At 44.4% G+C, this 18,794-nt stretch overlaps 1 protein-coding gene across 4 annotated transcripts in view; it reads right to left on the bottom strand.

The window, feature by feature from the left end:
• Positions 1–18,794, bottom strand: part of TMEM132B (transmembrane protein 132B) — a 1,306,862-nt gene that overhangs the window by 233,844 nt on the left and 1,054,224 nt on the right. For 3 of the 4 annotated variants that reach the window (XM_050747883.1, XM_050747885.1, XM_050747886.1), the window contains one exon: positions 13,400–13,546. In XM_050747883.1, coding sequence (XP_050603840.1) covers positions 13,400–13,546 — 147 coding nt within the window. Of the gene's footprint in view, positions 1–13,399; positions 13,547–18,475; positions 18,734–18,794 lie in introns of those variants that run through there. The other variant, XM_050747887.1, reaches the window with a different exon arrangement.

Below are 18,794 nucleotides of genomic sequence, written 5' to 3'. Positions count from 1 at the left end.
GCCTGGGAGACAGAGTGAGACTCCCTTTCAAAACAAAAAAGAAAGAGGACATTAGGAAAAAATTAAGGAAATCTGAATAAACTATGGACTCCAGTTAATGACAACATTATCAGTATTGGTTCATTAATTGTAACAAATATACCATACTAATGTTAGGGGAAACTGGGTATGGAGTGAAAGGGAAGCTTACACAAGAAATTCCTGTAGTATATGCCCAATTTTTCTGTAAATCTATAACCATTCTGAAAAATAAAGTCTATTATTTTTAAAGGAGGATCGTGTGATAAGACAGAGGAATATCTTCAGGGGTGAAGACTGCACACCCCTTCTGCACACACCAGCAGGTTGCCTAACTAGCCACACTCAGGTACAGGCTGCAAACCGCTCACAGTCAACATAGCATGGGACCACATGTGCCTGTACCTGTGAAAAGCAACGCAGGATGTTGGCCACATATCAAATAAAATGTCATTTCAAAAGACACAGAAGGTTTCTTCTCACCCAAAAGGAGAACAATAACTGGGCACACTAGCTTTTATCTAGATTTAAAGGCATGGTGTATGAGTTGAGCTTGGTTGAGGCAGGCTGAGTTAAATGAATACTTTCAAATCATGGAGAATTTCCTCTAGGAAACGGAGAAAAAGGAAGAGGGAGGGTGGGGGGCAGAGGCAACCACTCAAACGTTCATTTGATTGCTTTTGTAAAAGATTTGCAGCAGATCTCAGGAAGGCTTCATAATAACATATATAATAATGATATAATAATATGATATGTCATAACAATAGTGATATAATGGCAATAAATACATCAAAATAATAAATGAGTGAATAAATAAATAAATGCATAAAAAATAATGGCATAAGAATGAAGCGATTTCACGGAGAGGCCCAGGTTTCTAAAAAATACCAATATAAAAGGCCAAATAAAGGGTCATTTACAGCTGGGTGCAGTGGCTTACACCCGTAATCCTCATACTTTGGGAGGCTGAGGCAGGAGGATCACTTGGGCTCAGCAGGTTGAGACCAGCATGGGCAACATAGCAAGACCCTGTATCCACAAAAATAATTGAAAAATTTGCCAGGTATGATGGTACATGCCTGTAGTCCCAGCTACTTGGGAGGCTGAGGTGGATCACTGAGCCCAGAAGATAGAAGTTCAGTGAGCCATGGCCATGCCACTGCACTCCAATCTGGGTAACAGAGAGAGAACTTCTTTCTTAAGAAAAAAAGTAATTTCCATTAGCATCTACTTGGCTAGGTACCCTTGGTTTGTTTCTTCAACACCCCATCAGAAATCTGATGTAAAGGCTCTGGTTTTAAATTATCATGCTAGCAGACCTACGGAAAGAAAGACTCCAGTTCCCTCTGGTTCAATTTTTGCCTGTATAAGGAAATTATGAAAGTTAAATCCTACAGTAGAAATAAAATCTGCACTTGGTAACAAAGGTCATGTTGGAATCTCAATGACATTTGGAGTTTCTAAGAGAAACTCTATCCTCTATTTCCATTCCACAAAGGACCTACAGTGCATGAACCTGGCAATGTGGTGAATAAGGCCCAGGTTCTCGTAATCTCAAGCAATGTAGCTGAAATCAGGAATCTGAGGGAGCTACCAAAATCATACCAAAGTGCTGACTTTTGGCAAAGTTTCTCTTTGGCCCCATCCACTTCTTGTTTTTAGATTACTCTGATACTGAGAAAAGAGCGTTGGACTTAAAACATTCAACATATACTTGTTGAGAGGCTACTCTGCCAGGCACTGTTCTGGAGTCTTGAAGCATGGGTTCAAATCCCAGGTCCACCAGTCCTAGTTACGTGGCTATGGGCCCTTAACATCTCTGACCCTCAGTCTCCGCATCTGTAAGGTTGCTAAGAGCGGTACCTTCTTCACTGACTATTTTGATAATTAAAGGGCATAATATAGAGTATAGGACCTAGCACACAGTAGTGCTCAATAAACATTGTATCAGGAAAGTCTGCTTCCAATAAATCCTGAAAACTCCTCCCACACTGGCCTTTGCATAGACTGCTCAAAGAGGCCCCCAACCAGATGCACCCTCACATACTCTAGGATTGTCCAGCCCCACTATCAAGCCTTACCTGTGCCACGTCAAATTTTTGCATTTAAGAGCATTTTGCAAGATGAATATAATACAGTGTTAATATTACATACAGATTGGTTTAATAGGTCATCTTCCCAGAAATGTGTATTTCTAAACACTTTTAAACTCTTACTCATGCTTTAGGGACCAATTTAAAAGTTACCTCCTCTGAGAAGCCTTTTTAGATTCTCTCCATACAGAACCCATTGTGTTCTCTTTGTTCCATCAAACTTGGTCTCTTGTCCTATGACTGTGGGGAGCGCTGCCTACCGGTTCAGTTCACTGTCTCAGCGTCTGACTCTTGGACTAGGGTTTCCAGCATCTCGAGCTCTGATTCTCAAAACGACTGTAACAGTCCATCCAATTGCTTTGATTTGCTGAGAAAGGTAACAGGACCACTAGGTCATGATGAAAGCTGTTTCAAGAAGACTAGATTAGCAGCTGGATGGATTAGTGGGGAAAGACCTGGTCAGAAAGACCTTGAGGTGGCCACACAGACATTCCAGGAATGAGCTGTGTGAACCTGCATGTCACCAGGGACATAGCCCTCAGCCAGCGAGAACCTCCTGGTCATCAGGAAGACTCAGGGGCCAAAATTAAGACTTTTCTTTTTGTTTTACAACCACACCAGAACACCCAAGTATGTTTTTTTCTGCTCTAAATCAGCCATCTTGAGAATTAGAACTTTAGAACGTTTTAGTCATCCAAAGGCAGTCACTTGAAATCTATGAATGTATTATGGAACTGGTATCACTACTCAAAATGTATATTTAATCATGAGAATGAAAAGACAAGTCACAGAATAAAAAAAGTTGCAAAACATATAACAAAAAAAGAACAACCCAACTTAAAAAATGAGCAAAAGACCTGAACAGACACCTGACCAAAGATGATATATAGATGGCAATAAGCACATGAAAAGATACTCAGCATCATGTATCACTGGGCAGCTGCAAATTTTTTAAAACAAGGATACCACCACACAACTATGAGAATGGCTAAAATCCAAAATACTGATAACAGTAAATGTTAGCAAGGATGTGAAGACACAGGAAGTCTCATTCACTGCTGGTTGGAATGAAAAATGCTACACCCGCTTTGGAAGACGGTCTAGCAGTTTCTTACACAACTAAACATATTCTTATATGATCCAGCAATTGCGCTCCTTGGCACTTATCCAAATCAGTTGAAACTGTACATCTACAGAAAAACCCGAATCTGAATGCTTATAGTAGCATTAATCATAATTGCTGAAACTTGGAAGCAAGCAAGATGTCCCTCAGTAGATGAATGGATAAACTGTGGGCCATCCAGGCAATGGAATGTCATTCAGCGATAGACAGAAATGAGCTATCAAGCCAAGAAAAGACAGCGAGGAAACTGAAACGCATATTGCCAAGTGAAAGAAGCCAATCTGAAAAGAGTACATACTGCATGAGTACAACTATACAACATTCTGGAAAAGGCAAAACTATGGAGACAGTAAAAAGGTCAGTGGTTGCCAGGAGTTCGGGGAGAAGGAGGGAGATGATAGGTAGAGCACAGGGGGTGGTTTTAGGGTAGTGAAGATATCCTGTGTGATACTGTAATGGTACATAAATGTCATACATTAGCAAAACCTACAACACTAGGAGTGAACCCCAATATGTAGTGTGGACTTTAGTAAGTAATAATATATCAATATTGACTAATTAAATGTAACAAATGTGCCACACTAATGCAAGATGGTAATAATAGGGGAACTGGAGGGGTAAAGGGTAATGTGGCAATTTGCTATATTTTGTTTCCACTCAATTCTATAAACCTAAAACTGCTCCCGTCAAAGAAGTCTATTACATTTTTTTAATGTATAATTGAAAACTCTTTGTACAAGTCAGGATAGATTATGTTATGCTGTGGTAACAAATAACTTCAATGGCTTAAAACAACCAAGATTTAGTTCTCACTTGCACTACCTGCCCTGGACAGGCCAGCAGGGGGCACTGCAACCCTCTCCTTAACCAAGTGAGTCAGGCACCTCTGAGCCCTGACTTGGTCTCAAACCTATCCTCCACCACCTCCTCCCCATCCTTCAACCCCACCCCATTCCCCATCCGTGCTGGACTCACATATCCCAATTTTAGGAAGAATTTGCTAAGTCTGTTTAGAGAGAATCCCCCACCCTTGATATCTGGCTGCCTTCAGCAAGAATCCTAAGTAGGCTTAGCAAGAATCCCCCTATCCTTGCTGTCTCCTCTTAGTAATCTGTCATCCGCCTACCCCTCATTCACCCTCCTCCCCTCCTCCTTTCCTTGGCTATAAATCCCCAGTTGTCTCCACTATATTCACAATTGAGTCCCCCTCTACACGGAGGTCTCTTTTCCACTGTTGGAGGAAGAGTCTCTGAATAAAATCTGCCTTTACTGCTTTAACTAGCATCAGCCACTGGTTCTCCCAAACCACTGAGGGGCTCAGGCTGATGAATGGATTTTGGCACAGCCTCTCTGGCATTCCGCTAGGCCTGCTCCATCCTCCTCCATATTAGAGTCTTTGCCTTAAAGAAAACAATGACTACATTTGAAAACGCACAAACCTAAAATCTTGCTAAAGTAACAACACAGTGCAAAATTAAGGCAACCAAGTAGGGAAAAACATTGGCAAACACACACAGGAAAAGTTACTAAATGTAACCAGAAATTATGTCAATGCAAATTATGCCCATAAGAAGATAACCATATTTCAACTATCCAATTAATTTTTTTAAGGTAATGCCCACTGTTGGCAAAGGAAGCGAGCACTGGGCACACACAGAGCCCTGTAAACAGGCAGGACAAGCTCACCAAAGCATCCAGAACTTAAAAATGCATCATGTATTTTGACCCACCAGTTCATGTCTAGCTTTCCCTCCTACAGACTTATCTACAAAGATATTTGACAGACATTTTATGCTTCAAAAGAAAAAATATTTTAAAGGAATGTTTAACAAGAAAAAGATACAACCTCATAAAAATGGCCAATAGCAATGTTTAAAAGGGGGAAAAAGTGAAATATGGGAAATGAATAGAATATGCTGCTATAATAGCAATAGAATATTATACATTAAAAATTACAGATTCATTGAAGGGCTCCACAAATCTTGAAATTGTTGGAAAAACTGTTTATGTGTGTGTATTTGCATTTTTCTGGGAAAAGGGTTAACCACTTTGACCAATTTTTTTAAAGGGTTTGATAATCATCATTATAATTAAATACTCAATGACATGAAAAGATGTTACTGTATATTTATTCTTTATTATTACAGAAAACAACAGCTTTCAAAGCTAAATGAGCAAGTCTAATATGCACAGAAATAACATATTTCTGTATATAGATGTGAACACATAGAATACCAATATACTCAAAATATTAACAGTTATTACCCTTTCAATCATAGGTTTGGAGATTACTTTTATCCTCTCCATTCTACCCAATTGTATTTTCTAAATTTTCTACAATTGAACCATCTATTACTTTTGAAGTAAGAAGCCTTTTGTTATACTTATGATGAAACTGGCCGGCAGCATAAATTCAAAGTGCTTCCCACTGGTTAGAAAAAATAAGCGGAGTGTTTTTAAATGTTTCTTTTTTCTTTTCTTCTGCAGTCCTTGGCTTTTTGAAGGGGTCAGGGAGGAGTCCTCCATTTCTTATAGGACTCTGTTGCCACTTTCTAGCATGAATAAAAACAAACAAAAACAAACCTGCCTCCTCTCTGTTAAGTGTGGCTCTCCCTACAGGCAGGTGCCCTGTGCACGATGCATTTCCCTACATGGGGGATATGATCGGCATGGGATCCTGGCTTTGAACTCCTGAAGTAGCCGGTACTCAGAGGTCTCCAAGTGTCCAGTGGCAAATGCGACTGTAAATCTAAGAACTGTGTATCTCAAATCCATTGCTTTCAAATCCTAAAATCGTTTAAGTATTGTTATCTTCTCCCGGGGCTTAAACGAATTTTCATTCATTCATGTCTCCCAGGAATTCTCAGCCCGGGCTGCACATTAAAATCACCTGGATGCTTTTCTTCAAAGGCCAATGCTTGTAGCCTACCAGGGTAAGGGCTGGGGAATCTGCATCCGGGACTGTCTGCACTTTGTAAAGACTCCCAGGTGATTGATGGGCATCCAGGACTGGGCCGCCTCAACCTGCTTATTCAACAGGTATTCTTTACGCCCCGGACTAGTCTCCTGGGGCTGCTGTTATAAATCCTCACAGACTTGTTGGCTTAAAACAACAGAGACTTATTCCTTCACACTTCCGGCAGCCGGAGATCCAAAGCCAGTATGTCAAAAGAAATATGCTCCTGCCAAGGGCTCCAGAGGACAATCAGTGCCTCGCCTCCCAGCTTTTGGTGGCTCCAAGCGCTCCTTGGTTTCCACAGCCATGGCTGTATCACTCACATCCCTGCCTCTGTCACCACGTGGCCGTTTCCTCTGTGTGTCTCTTAAAACGACACCAGTCATTGGATTTAGGGTCCACTCAGCCAATCCAGGATGATCTCATCTCAAGATCCTTATAACTTAATGACCTCTGCAAAGATGCTTTTTCCAAATAAGGTCACATTCACAAGTTCTGGGGATGAGGACATGGACATGTCTTTTGAGGGGCCACTCTTTGACCACCTACCTCTCCTATTTCCACATGCCAGAGGGCCTGCTGGTGCTGCGGGCACTGCTTTTAGTGAGTTTTCGGTCCTGTGGGAACGAGAAAGCTGAAAGCTGTTTGGGCAACAGCAGGAGGATGCGACCACAGCTCACAGCACAGGCTCCTTGCCACGCCTTCTGAGGAGCCCAGGTGGCGGTTTAAGCGTGGACTCTAAAGTCGGACTGCTTTGACCACATACCGGCTCTGAGGCCTCAGGAAATCATTTAACTGTCTCAATTTACACAACTGTTAAATGGGAATAATAATAATAACATCCCATATCCACTTCGCAGGGTTCTAATAGTTCTGATTTTTAAAATTGTATTCACCTAAAAGACATAACATAGTGCCTGGCACCTAACAAGAGTCATATGGTTTTTCAATAGATTTTTTAAATAAAATGAGAAATGGACAAACAGAATCACACAAAATTGTCCTCAAAGACATATGAACATGTTCTGTGTGTTCTAGCCTTTACCTTTCAACAAAGTATTTTATAGAAGGAGAGAGACTAACACAAATGGGGTCAGGTAAGAAGAACTACTTTTATTTTGTTGAAATAGAGGCAGCTGTTATAATCATTCAACTGTCTCCTTTCTTCTTTTCTTAAACTTGAATAAGAATCCTTCAGCACAATGAAAGATTCAGGCTGGTCCATGTTTCACAAATCCATACAATGACACTTGATACGTAACTGTCTTTTTTTTTTAATTATTTTTTATTATTATACTTTAAGTTCTAGGGTACATGTGCATAACGTGCAGGTTTGTTACATATGTATACTTGTGCCATGTTGCTGTGCTGCACCCATCAACTCGTCAGCACCCATCAACTCGTCATTTACATCAGGTATAACTCCCAATGCAATCCCTCCCGCCTCCCCCCTCCCCATGATAGAGATCACTTGGACTCGGGAAGGGGAACATCACACACCGGGGTAACTGTCTTTTTATGTCAACATGGTTTTTTGTTTGATGGCCAAATGTTAAGTTTCACAAAAAACAATGAATTAGTTCAGTTAATTAAAAGGACGACCTTTCCCTCTGCTAAATGGTTATAATATTTTTCTAGACTAGGGTAGGCAAAGAAAAACTCCTGAAAGATTGGATTTTCCAGATTTTCCAGTATGGTAGCTGACATGGTTTGGCTGTGTCCTCACTCAAATCTCGTATTGAATTATAGCTCCCATATCCAAGAAAAAGCCTTTTTCTGAGGAGAAAATCAAGCTGGCTGCAGAAATTTGCAAACATAATGAGGAGTCAAATGTTAATCACCAAGACGATGGGGAAAATGTCTCCAGGGCATGTCACAGACCTTCCTGGCAGCCCCTCCCATCAGAGGCCCAGAAGCCCGGAGGAAAAAATTGTTTCTTTTGTGGGCCTGGCCTGGACCCCCCTGCTCTGTGCGGCCTAGGAACTTGGTGCACTGTGTCCCAGTCACTCCAGCCATGACTAAAAGGGGCCAACGTAAAAGTCGGGTCATGGCTTCAGAGGGTGCCAGTCCCAAGCCTTAGCAGCTTACATGTGGTGTTGGGCCACATGTTAAGAATCTAGACCCTGCCGGGCGCGGTGGCTCAAGCCTGTAATCCCAGCACTTTGGGAGGCCGAGACGGGCGGATCACGTAGGTCAGGAGATCGAGACCATCCTGGCTAACACAATGAAACCCCGTCTCCACTAAAAAATACAAAAAAATTAGCCGGGCGTGGTGGCGGCGGCTGTAGTCCCAGCTACTCGGGAGGCTGAGGCAGGAGAATGGCGGGAACCCAGGAGGCGGAGCTTGCAGTGAGCCGAGATCGCGCCACTGCACTCCAGCCTGGGCGACAGAGCGAGACTCCGCCTCAAAAAAAAAAAAAAAGAATCTAGACCCTCTGCCTAGATTTCAGAGGATGTATGGAAATGCCTGGATGTCCAGGCAGAGGTGTGCTGCCGGGACAGAGCCCTAATGGAGAACCTCTGCTAGGGCAGTATGGAACGGAAATGTGGGGTGGAAACCCCCACACAGAGTCCCCACTGAGGCACTGCCTAGTGAAGCTATGAGAAGAGGGCCACTGTCTATCAGACCCCAGAATGATAGATCCACTGACAGCTTGCACCGTGTGCCTGGAAAAGCTGCAGACGCTCAGCACCAGCCCATGAAAGCAGCCAGGAAGAGGGTTGTATGCTGCAAAGCCACAGACGCAGAGTTGCCCAAGACCATGGGAACCTACCTTTTGCATCAGTGTGACCTGGATGTGAGACACAGAGTCAAAGGAGATCATTTTAGAGCTTTGACTGCCACACTGGATTTCAGACTTCCATGGGGCCTGTAGTTCCTTCATTTTATCCAATTTCTCCCATTTGGAATAGCTGTATTTACCACATGCCTGTACCCTCATTGTATCTAGGAAGTAACTAACTTGCTTTTGATTTTACAGGCTCACAGGCAGAAGGGACTTGCCTTGTCTCAGATGAGACTTTGAACTGTGGACTTCTGAGTTGATGCTGAAATGAGTTAAGACTTTGGGAGATTGTTGGGGAGGCATGACTGGTTTTGAAATGTGAGGACATGAGATCTGGGGAGGGCCAGGGGTGGAATGATATGGTTTGGCTGTGTCCCCACTCAAATCTCATCTTGAATTGTAGCTTCCATATTTTCCACATCATGGGAGGGACCCAGTGGGAGGTAAATGAATCATGGAGGTGGGTTTTTCCCATGCTATTCTTGTGACAGTGAATAAGTCTCATGAGAACTGACGGTTTTATAAAAGGGAGTTCCCTGACACAAGCTCTCTTACTTGCCACCATGTAAGATGTGACTTTGCTCCTTATTTGCCTTCAGCCCTGATTGTGAGGCCTCCCCAGCCATGTGGAACTGTGAGTCAATGAAACCTCTTTCCTTTATAAATTATCCAGTCTTGGGTATGTCTTCATCAGCAGTGTGAGAACGGACTAATACAGTACCCTTCACAGTGAACATCTGGATTGGATCTTGACTTTACCTTGAGTTGGGTTACAGCAAATGGGTGCGCCTGTTTTTTTGAAGAAATCTATTTTAGGGCTGTTGCTTGCCTATCCTCTGAGCTTTTATCTCCCTCTATTCGAGTTTTTAGAAAAGAATGGGCTCTGTCTTGTGGTTTCTGACCACATAAAAAGTTGCAGTTTATTTTCTCTGAGGTTTGGGTCCCAAGAGCCAGACGAGAATCATTCAAAGAACAACCTCATCTCAACCTACCTGGCTGCACGTGGCTTCCATGCAAATAGTCCACCATCCAGCTTTCATTTCCCTTGGTTCAGTGTTATCTGTTCTGAACACTTTCAAATTTGCTTTTTTTTTCTAATCTCCTCTCTCCTCTTTTGGCAACACCACTCTCTATCTTGTGGATTTCATCTTTATTACTCACATTTCCTCACAATGAGTGTTCATTAAAATATTTTAAATTAAGATCTTTACTGCCTTTCTAACCGAGCACATCAGGTCTTCCCATACAACACATTTCTAATTCTTATCACAGAATTTCAGGCAGTTTGTACATTATATTCTATCAAAAACTCTATTCCACTCAAGGTTGTCACAATTCAGAGATTACAGCTTTCTGCAGGGTGTTTTGTTGAGGATATATTCATATATTCACTTTGTTAGCCGGCAAGCATGGTCCACGAGCCTGTACTTCACACCTCATTTGATATTACAATTCAACAAAAAAAGGGATAAAAAGAAGCAATTATTTATTTAGATGATGGAATGGGTTTTGCGAGATTAGGTAAACATAGATTGTCATGCCAAAGTGACAATCCCTGCCCTTCTTAGGATCCAAGGGAGGTCAGATACTAAATGTGGAGAAAGAGAAGGAGAAAGAGGACACCCTTTCTCCTTTATGAGATGATGTGAGAGTGTCTCATAATTATGTAACTCTGCTTATATAACTACTTTACTTTTTTCCCCTGTAACCTTTTTTTTTTATCTTTTCTAAAGAGAATACAAAACTGATTCTCACAGAACCAAAAAGTGATAACCATGGCCCAGGTTGCTCTTCAATTTAAAACATTACCACTTGGTCAGTCAAATATATCAACAAAATTAATGTCCTAAGCATAGACCATGGATATCACCATTATGTACCCAGACAGTGATTTCTGAGGGCAGGGAGCCAGAAAATCCCATTTGGACTCACAACAGCAGGAGGCATGAGGCTAAGGTAACTGGGGTGGCGCCCACTCCAGCTCCTGTCCCCGTCAGCATCTGCTGCCCACCTACAATCCCTCCCCTATTATCTGCCTAAGCTCTTCCATTAGGGCTGGTCAAAACCCCTGGTTCAGGGCTGGTTATAGTGATTGGTTCAGGGTGGGTGCACAATCTAAGTTATGCCAAACAGAGTCTGTGGTGACCAGCACTGGGACTTATGCCTGGCCTGTCTGGGGACAGCAGCTTTCTCCCTGAAGTGACCAAGTTAGCAGATGTTTGCTGGGAGCTGCTGGCAGTCATCTTGCCTCCAGGAGGGAAGGGCCTGTCTGAGAAAAAGCCAAACCAGGGAGACAGGTTGCTAAGGATACTGCTTGAGCACCTGACTCTACATTCCTGGTACCAGGCCACCCCCGAACTTCTCCACCTGCAGGGACATAAAGCCACCTGACAAGCCCAGCAACCAAGAGGAAGTCTGCCACTGGGAATACAAACACACAGGGCCCCCAGGCAAAGTAAAGAATCAAGCTACAACCTTTGACAGAAGCCAGCTTCAAAGAGTGTGGCAAACACTGTGAGCCAACCACCCAGCAGGCACCCATTCTCCCATCCTCATTCCCTGGCAACAGAGACCATTTCCCACTACAAAGCCTGGAAATAATACCAGATACTCATTTTCCAAGGGTGCCCTGCCTCTTGGGCAAAAGCGTGGAACCCACTGCGTATTGATAAGATCTAAAGGGAAGACTTCCATGGATATTGTTGGAAAGGTTTTCTTCCCTGGTAAAAAGGGACACATGAAGAGAGACCCACTCCCCACCCCTTTCCAGTCTTTAGATATCGCTGGGTGAGTCTGTGATGCCTGGAACAGCTGCAGCCGTCTTGTGACCATGAGGAACACAAGCTGGAGAGTGACAGTCAGGGCACTGGGTCCACTGGAGTGGGAAGACAGAAAACACCCAGGAGACACCGTTGTGCTACTGGATTCACCATCCATGGCACCATCTACCTCTCAATTTCTTTTATGTGAGATGATAAAACCCTGCTGCAGTAGCCACTTTTAGGTAAATATTCTATGACTTGCAACTGAAAGCACCTAAGCAAATGTAAAAATCCTAGGCTCCCTAGAAACTTTAACAACCCGGAATTTAGGAGTGTCTGGCAGGCAGATACAAATCTGCAGGGAAACCACGGGTCAAGCGGGGTTGCGGGCTGAAAACTCTGTGGATAAATGTAGAGAATGATGACCGGAACGTAGAGTTTAGAGTAAGAGGCATCCAGATCACTTGGTCAGTGATTCCTAATGGAAGGCTTTGGACCACTCCGTCTGAGTCACTTCTCTCCCTCTGAAAGAGATCTTCAAAAGCCAACAGAAGAGAGTTCTAGCTGAGGTTGGCTGGGGTCACCCAAGAAGAGACAGCACTTGCCAGCAACTCATTGGAAAAGACCCTCCATTTCTCATGCTCCCCTCTGCCCAGACCCTCATTCATTCACGGAAGGCCTCCCCCATTCCTAACGCTGCAGGCCTTGAAGAGTTTAAAGACTAGGGAAGAAAGAGAACTGGTTGTGACAATATATGGTGATAAGCGGCAGACTCGGAAGGGGCTCATGTGCTAAGCTGAGGAGTCTGAGCCCCCTCCCAGGAGAAGTAGGAGCCAGAGGTTTTAAAGCAGGAGGCCACATGTCCAGCAAAACTTGTTAGCCCTCCCAGTGAAGCAATCTCATAGAAGACTGGTGTTCAATGAAACAAGAAGAAAATAGAGGCAATGGGACTGTGTAGGGAAGGCGGTTGCAACACAGGTGAGAGCTCTTTCTACCTGCCGGGTGTCCTGATATGAGGTGACACGTGATCACCTCTCTCTGGGTCCAGGTGAGTTCAGCCCTGTAAAGCCCAAGGTTGGTGTCTGAATGGGAGAAGACAGGCTGCCTTCCAGCAATGCCAAGTTCATTCAAATTAAGATTCTGAGGCCATGTGCCAATTCCCAAGTGTGATATCAGCAAAATGACTATATTTAAGCACTAAGGGACAAATGCCCGATAGCTAAAGCTACCCTTGGTTTACTCATTACTAAGTACATTTTCCCCTTGCCTCTTAAATCATTTTTATTTCCCCCATTTCCTTCTTCAACTCTTCGCTGCAAACAATAACAATAGTAATAATAAAGATAAAAATTTTAAATGCGGTTACCAAACTCGACGCTGTGACAGATGTGAACTCTGGTGATTTTTGAGACTGCCGACCTAATTAGGTCATTTATGTGTGAAGAGCATCAAGGATAGAAGCCTCGATACCGTGGCATATCTCAGTAATGGAGCCATTCAGAAGCGGCACGGCTGAGCTACACTGATGAGCGCAAAGGAAACCATTGCCCATTAAATGCAGAGGCATCGCTTTATCCACACGCGCATTATTTTGCTCTCAGCTCCGGCAGCCACTCCCCTCCTCCCCGCTGCCGAGGTGCTTTGGGGATCTCCACGCTTACCTGCTCTGCGTGTCTGGGCGATGGCCCATGCAGGTGAGGGTGGCCGACGTCTGAGTGCTGCCATTATCAATTTCCTCCTGGACTGCCCATTGGTCCTCACTGCTGACTCTCACTGCCATTATCTTCACACCTGCTGCCGCCTTAATTCTGTGGGGTGGGAAAACAATGATACTATATATAATAAAACCATTTTAGTTTGAAACAGGTAATAAAATATGGCACTAGAGCAGATCACCGGGAAAGTATGTGTAACGTCGCCCCCTTCCTCTGGGAGATGTGGGGAAGGGTGGTGGCAAGTGACTTTCCTTTAAAAACGAAGTGTCTTGTAATTTTTACAAGTGCCTGGAAGTAGGAGCCCCAGCTTTTGCCATGTGCGTTAATTTTCTGTTTAATCAGTGTGCTGGGAACCAGATCACTTGCTGCTCCAGGGACCCCAGCAAGATGCAAATGAGACAGATGCCTCGGGGCAGGAGAGATGGATCTGCAAGGCATGTTCTTCACCTGGAGATGGAGAAGAGTCTTTAAGACGCGGGGTGGGCTGTACAAGGCCAGAAGATCGCACAGCCCAGGGGATGGAAGAGAAGGCCATTGCACTGGGCACTCTGGGAGCAGGAATGGACAGGAGCACCCAGTCCTCAGGTGTCTGAAGAACAAACGTGGCATTCAGGCGGGATAACAGGACCAGGTGCTGCCTGGCACCATGTTCACAGAACACAGTTCCACCAGGAAGAATCAAAGACCCAAGTGTGTTGCCATTGAGAAAAGGCCAAGGAGAGCTCACAGTCTGGGTTTCTTTCTTTTTGTACACTGCTCCTGAAATGATCCTCACGTAGCTACTAACCAGAAAACATCTCCTCGATAACAGCAGGGAGTCCATGGACAACATCCATGTTCTCCCAGGGCAACCTGGGGGCTTGGCCCAATGCTGTGTATGCATCTGGAGGGTCAAGGATGAAGGCAGGCCGTGGGGTGCCCACTGCTTACTATGCCTTCACTGAACACAGGTATCACCACAAGGGCCTGCTGGGACTTCTGGGGATGTGAACTAATGCTGTGAACTAATGCTGCAGAGGTCAGTGCATGCTGGGCTGGGAAGGTGACCAGCTCCCTTCTGCTTCCCAGAAGCCTGTGGACCCACAAGAAAAGGCCCCAGTGAGACCCTGGGCACCCTCTCCCACGAACAAAAAAGGGATACCAAAGGCAGCCAAATATTATATGGAGGAGTTAGAGGAGTGTCAGCAAAGACAGGTGCATTAAGCCAGACATCCCAGCACCACCAAGAAATGATTGATGGGAAGCAAAGATTCCCTCCAAGATTAATTAATCAAATCCACACATAGCAGCAGGTCTAGGACACTATTTAAAAACAAGTGAATGAAAGCGAAAAGACAACCTACAGAATGGGAGAAAATATATGCAAACTGTCTATCTGATAAGGGCCTAGCATTCAGCGTATATAAAGTACTCCTACAAAATCACAACAAAAGCAAATAACATAATGAAAAACTCGGCAAAGGTCTTGACTAGACATTTCTCCAAAGTTATATAATCGGCCAATAAACACATGAAAATATCCTCAACAACATCATTAGTCATCAGGGAAATGCAAATCAAAACCACAATGACATACCAATTCATACCCATTGGAATGGCTACAATAAAAAAGACAGATACTAAGTGCTGGTGAGGATGCAGAGAAATTGGAACCCTCATTCTCTGCTCTTGGGAACATAAAATGGTACAACCACTGTGGAAAACAGTTTTCCAGTTTCTCCAAAAGTTAAACATAGAATTACCACACGGCCTAGCAATTCCACTCCTAGGTATATACCTAAATGAATTGAAAACAGGCACTCAAATAAACACTTGTAGACTCATGTTCACAGCAGCACTGTGGGCAATACCTAAAAGGCTGAAACAACTCAATGCCCATCTATGATGGATGGATAAATAAAATGTGGTCTATCCATACAATGGAATATTATTCAGCCATAAAAAGAGATGAAGTTCTGACACGTGCCATGTGATGAACCTCGATAACGTGATGCTGAGTGAAAGAAGCCAGACACAAAAGGTCACGTAGTAAATGACTGCATTCAGATGAAACATACAGAAAGTAAATCCATAGACAGAAAGCAGACTGGTGGTTTCCAGGGACTGGGGAAAGTGAGGCCGGGGGAAATGGGGAGTAGCTGCCTAGCTAACGGGTACCCAGTTTCCTTCTGGGATGACGACAGTGTTTTGGAAGTAAACAAAGATGGTGGTCCAACAGCACTGTGAATGTATTAAATGTCAGTGAAATGGCTAATTTTATGTGATGTAAATTTTACCTCAATACAAAAAAGAAAATGGGGGGGAAAAAACCACAGGTGAAAAATGACCCCTCCCAGGAATGACTGAAACTTTAAAAAAAATAGAATGTATCAAAATCAAATCAAAATACCTATAAGGCCCAAGGAAGGCGGCCTCTCATGGCAGAATTCAAGCAGGAGAGAGATTCTCAAACCTGAGGAAAGCCCCAACTTTACCCCCCACCGTAAAGAACCCTGAGGCTGTAGAATTAGGGGATTCAAATGTCTGCTTATCTCATTGAAGAAAATGGAATGTTTCTGCCTCCCTTTCTCCCCTTCCTGTAGGTCTTTACACAGACTCTAAGACATCCTTCTGCTTGCTCCTGCACATGCCAAAAAATCACTGCAATGCCTGCAATTCCCGGAGACTCAGATGCCATGCCTTGCCTTGACTTGATCATTCTTCTGCTGAATTCTGGGGTCCAAATCTGCTACTTACAAAGCTTTCTTTCTTGCTGTCATGATGTTCCAGGAATTAATTTATACAAACCACAAATAGAGGCATCCTGTTCTGTCCCTGCCCCCAACCATCCCATCTTGTTGCCAAAGGGGCAACTGCAGAGAATGTTCCAGAGTCGTATCTAGAGAAAGAGTCCCTTCCGCTGTCCACACACCGCCTCCTTCCTATCGGTACTTGCTACCATAATAGCTTTTCTCACTCTCCCACAGAGTTCTTTCACCAAGCAGCCGTGCGGCCAGGCCTGTCACCGTTGTCCTCAACGCCCAGATGAACAAATCAGACCCTCCCACCTGACAGCGCATGACCAGCTGAAGGTCACACAGCTGGTTCTGGCAGAGCCAGGATTCGAAACCAGATCCCCTCACTCCAAATCCCACTCCTTTCTCTCATGCACTGGTCCATTAACAGAAGATTTCTTTTATGACCCACATTGCATCATTTATTGCCTGACAAATGCCTCAATAGTTAAGTCTGGAGACAATAATGTCTCACATTTTAGCTCCTTAATTGAGCCCTCATTGCAGGCCCCTCTCCCTTCAGTCTTGGGGATACAACACGTACTCACTCAAGGATCTTCTGTGAGATTTTTGTTCCTTCTTTTATTCTGACCCAGAACTAAGACACAGGTCCCCTCGTCCTCAGGGGCTTCCTCACTCATCAGCTCTGAGCTGATTCATGGGATTCCATGCACAGTGCTTCTTCCACTGGGCTTCTGGCTCTGGTTTATCCCGACAGAGACTCTCACAGTGGGCCAACTCTTCCTCAGAGTCTGAGAAGCAGAGGGTCCAGTGCGGGGAGACAGTCCAAGTCTTCCACAGAGCATTTCCTAGCATGGGGGGTGCCCTGGCAGGGGCTGAGGAAACACAGTGCTTGCCATTAATTTGTACTCACTGGTCCTTAACAGGTCCAGGGGACCCGAGGAAGGCAGGGAGGCAGGACTTGGGACAAGCTGACCGTTGCCTGATAAGAATGTCTTTGTTTACCTGGGGCCTTGGTAAAAAAAAAGCTCTAGACACCAAGCTTGGGTGAGCTCCCCCGGTTGGCAGCACTCTGTGCCTGTTGTTGAACATCAGCTCTGGGAGAAGCGAATGCTGTCCACACGACTCCACTGGGAAAGGTCAACTGGGAGCTTGCCCCTGGACCTCTACTGGATCCTACTCTATGCACTGCTTCCCTTGGCTGAACTTAGTGTGCATCCTTTCACCGGAATAAACAATATTTATAAGTACAACAGCTTTTCTGAGTTCTCTGGAACCTGAGGGTGGTCTTGGGGACCCTCCAGACTTGCAGATGACATCAGAAGTGAGCGTGGTCTTGAGACCTTCCCAGCTTTTCAGCGGGTGGGTCAAGTCTTTCACTGTCTGCCATGGGCGGGGGCTGGAGAAGGAAGCGTGCAATTAGAACTCATGCCATCAAGGCTGTGAAATATTTTTATACCCCATATCATGCACCCAGTCCTCCAATGTTTAAAGAGGATTTCTTGACTTTCAGGTATTACGCATGAAGCGCTTGGAAATGCAAAAAGGAGCATGGCTCAGTTCAGAGCAGTGAGTCTCAGATGGTTTTGGCCACAGACTGAGACTGTAGCTCACCTTCCCCCAGTACCCATTTCACAGTAGAAAAAGAACTTGTTCGCAAATGCTGAAATGTCTCGAGCCCCTTCTGGAAGCCAGGCACGGTCCGCCACCTTGCACTGCTAATACACGGACACCTCGTGCAACCCCGTGGGGGTAGTATCGCTTCTGCTTCCATTTTCCACATGAGGAAACTTGATGAGCGTCACTAGACAGGCAAATTGTGTGGGTACGACCTGGGGAGGGAAGTTTTGCATTCTGCTTTAGCCAGAGGAGATAAAGAAGATTCCTGTTTGGACTGTAGAAGGTACTCACAGTCTACTGGAAATTCACTAGCAAAAGGATCTAGTTAAGCATGTCTACTAACGTTTGAGTTAACCAAACAGCCCACAATGGAAGAACTTAGTTCCTTATTAGTTCAGGAAACTGAACTCTGAACTAATAAATATTCCAAAAGAAGTAAGGAAAGCTACAATTAGAATTCACAACCATCTGATGACAATACTACGAAACACCTTGATGATAATAAACTGTCCTGTCCAAACTCTGGCAGCTGCAAGATGCCAGCAGCCATGTGCATCCTAGCGCCGCTCAGGAATATTGTGGATTATAATAGCTGAGCTTTACTGAGGCCACTCCCCTGAGCCAGACACTTTCCCAGGGGCTTTGCATACATTTTCTCGTGCTTTACCTGTATCAACATATTTAATCCTCTTTACAGCACTATGAGTAGGTCTCATTATCCTAGATTTACAAATGCGAAATCTGTGGCACCAAACAATTAAGGAACAGGAACAAAATCAGAAGGTGAGTCATTGTGGAGGCAGGAGGAGTGCAGGGGTCCTCATTTCTGAGCCTGCCCTTCTGGCCTCTATACCTGACCAGCACAGCACCGGTGTTCACACCAGCCTGCCAGGTTCAGGTCTTGGCTCTGCCATTGACTCCTGCTGCAATACAGAGACTCCTCCTCTCTCAAATGATGAAAAAGTAAGTGTCTGTAGGGGGTTGAA

The sequence above is a fragment of the Macaca thibetana genome, chromosome 11, assembly GCF_024542745.1.
Source record: "Macaca thibetana thibetana isolate TM-01 chromosome 11, ASM2454274v1, whole genome shotgun sequence".
Lineage (NCBI taxonomy): Eukaryota > Metazoa > Chordata > Mammalia > Primates > Cercopithecidae > Macaca > Macaca thibetana.
The sequence above is the reverse complement of the archived record's forward strand: the minus strand, read 5'-3'. Positions and strand labels throughout refer to the sequence as shown.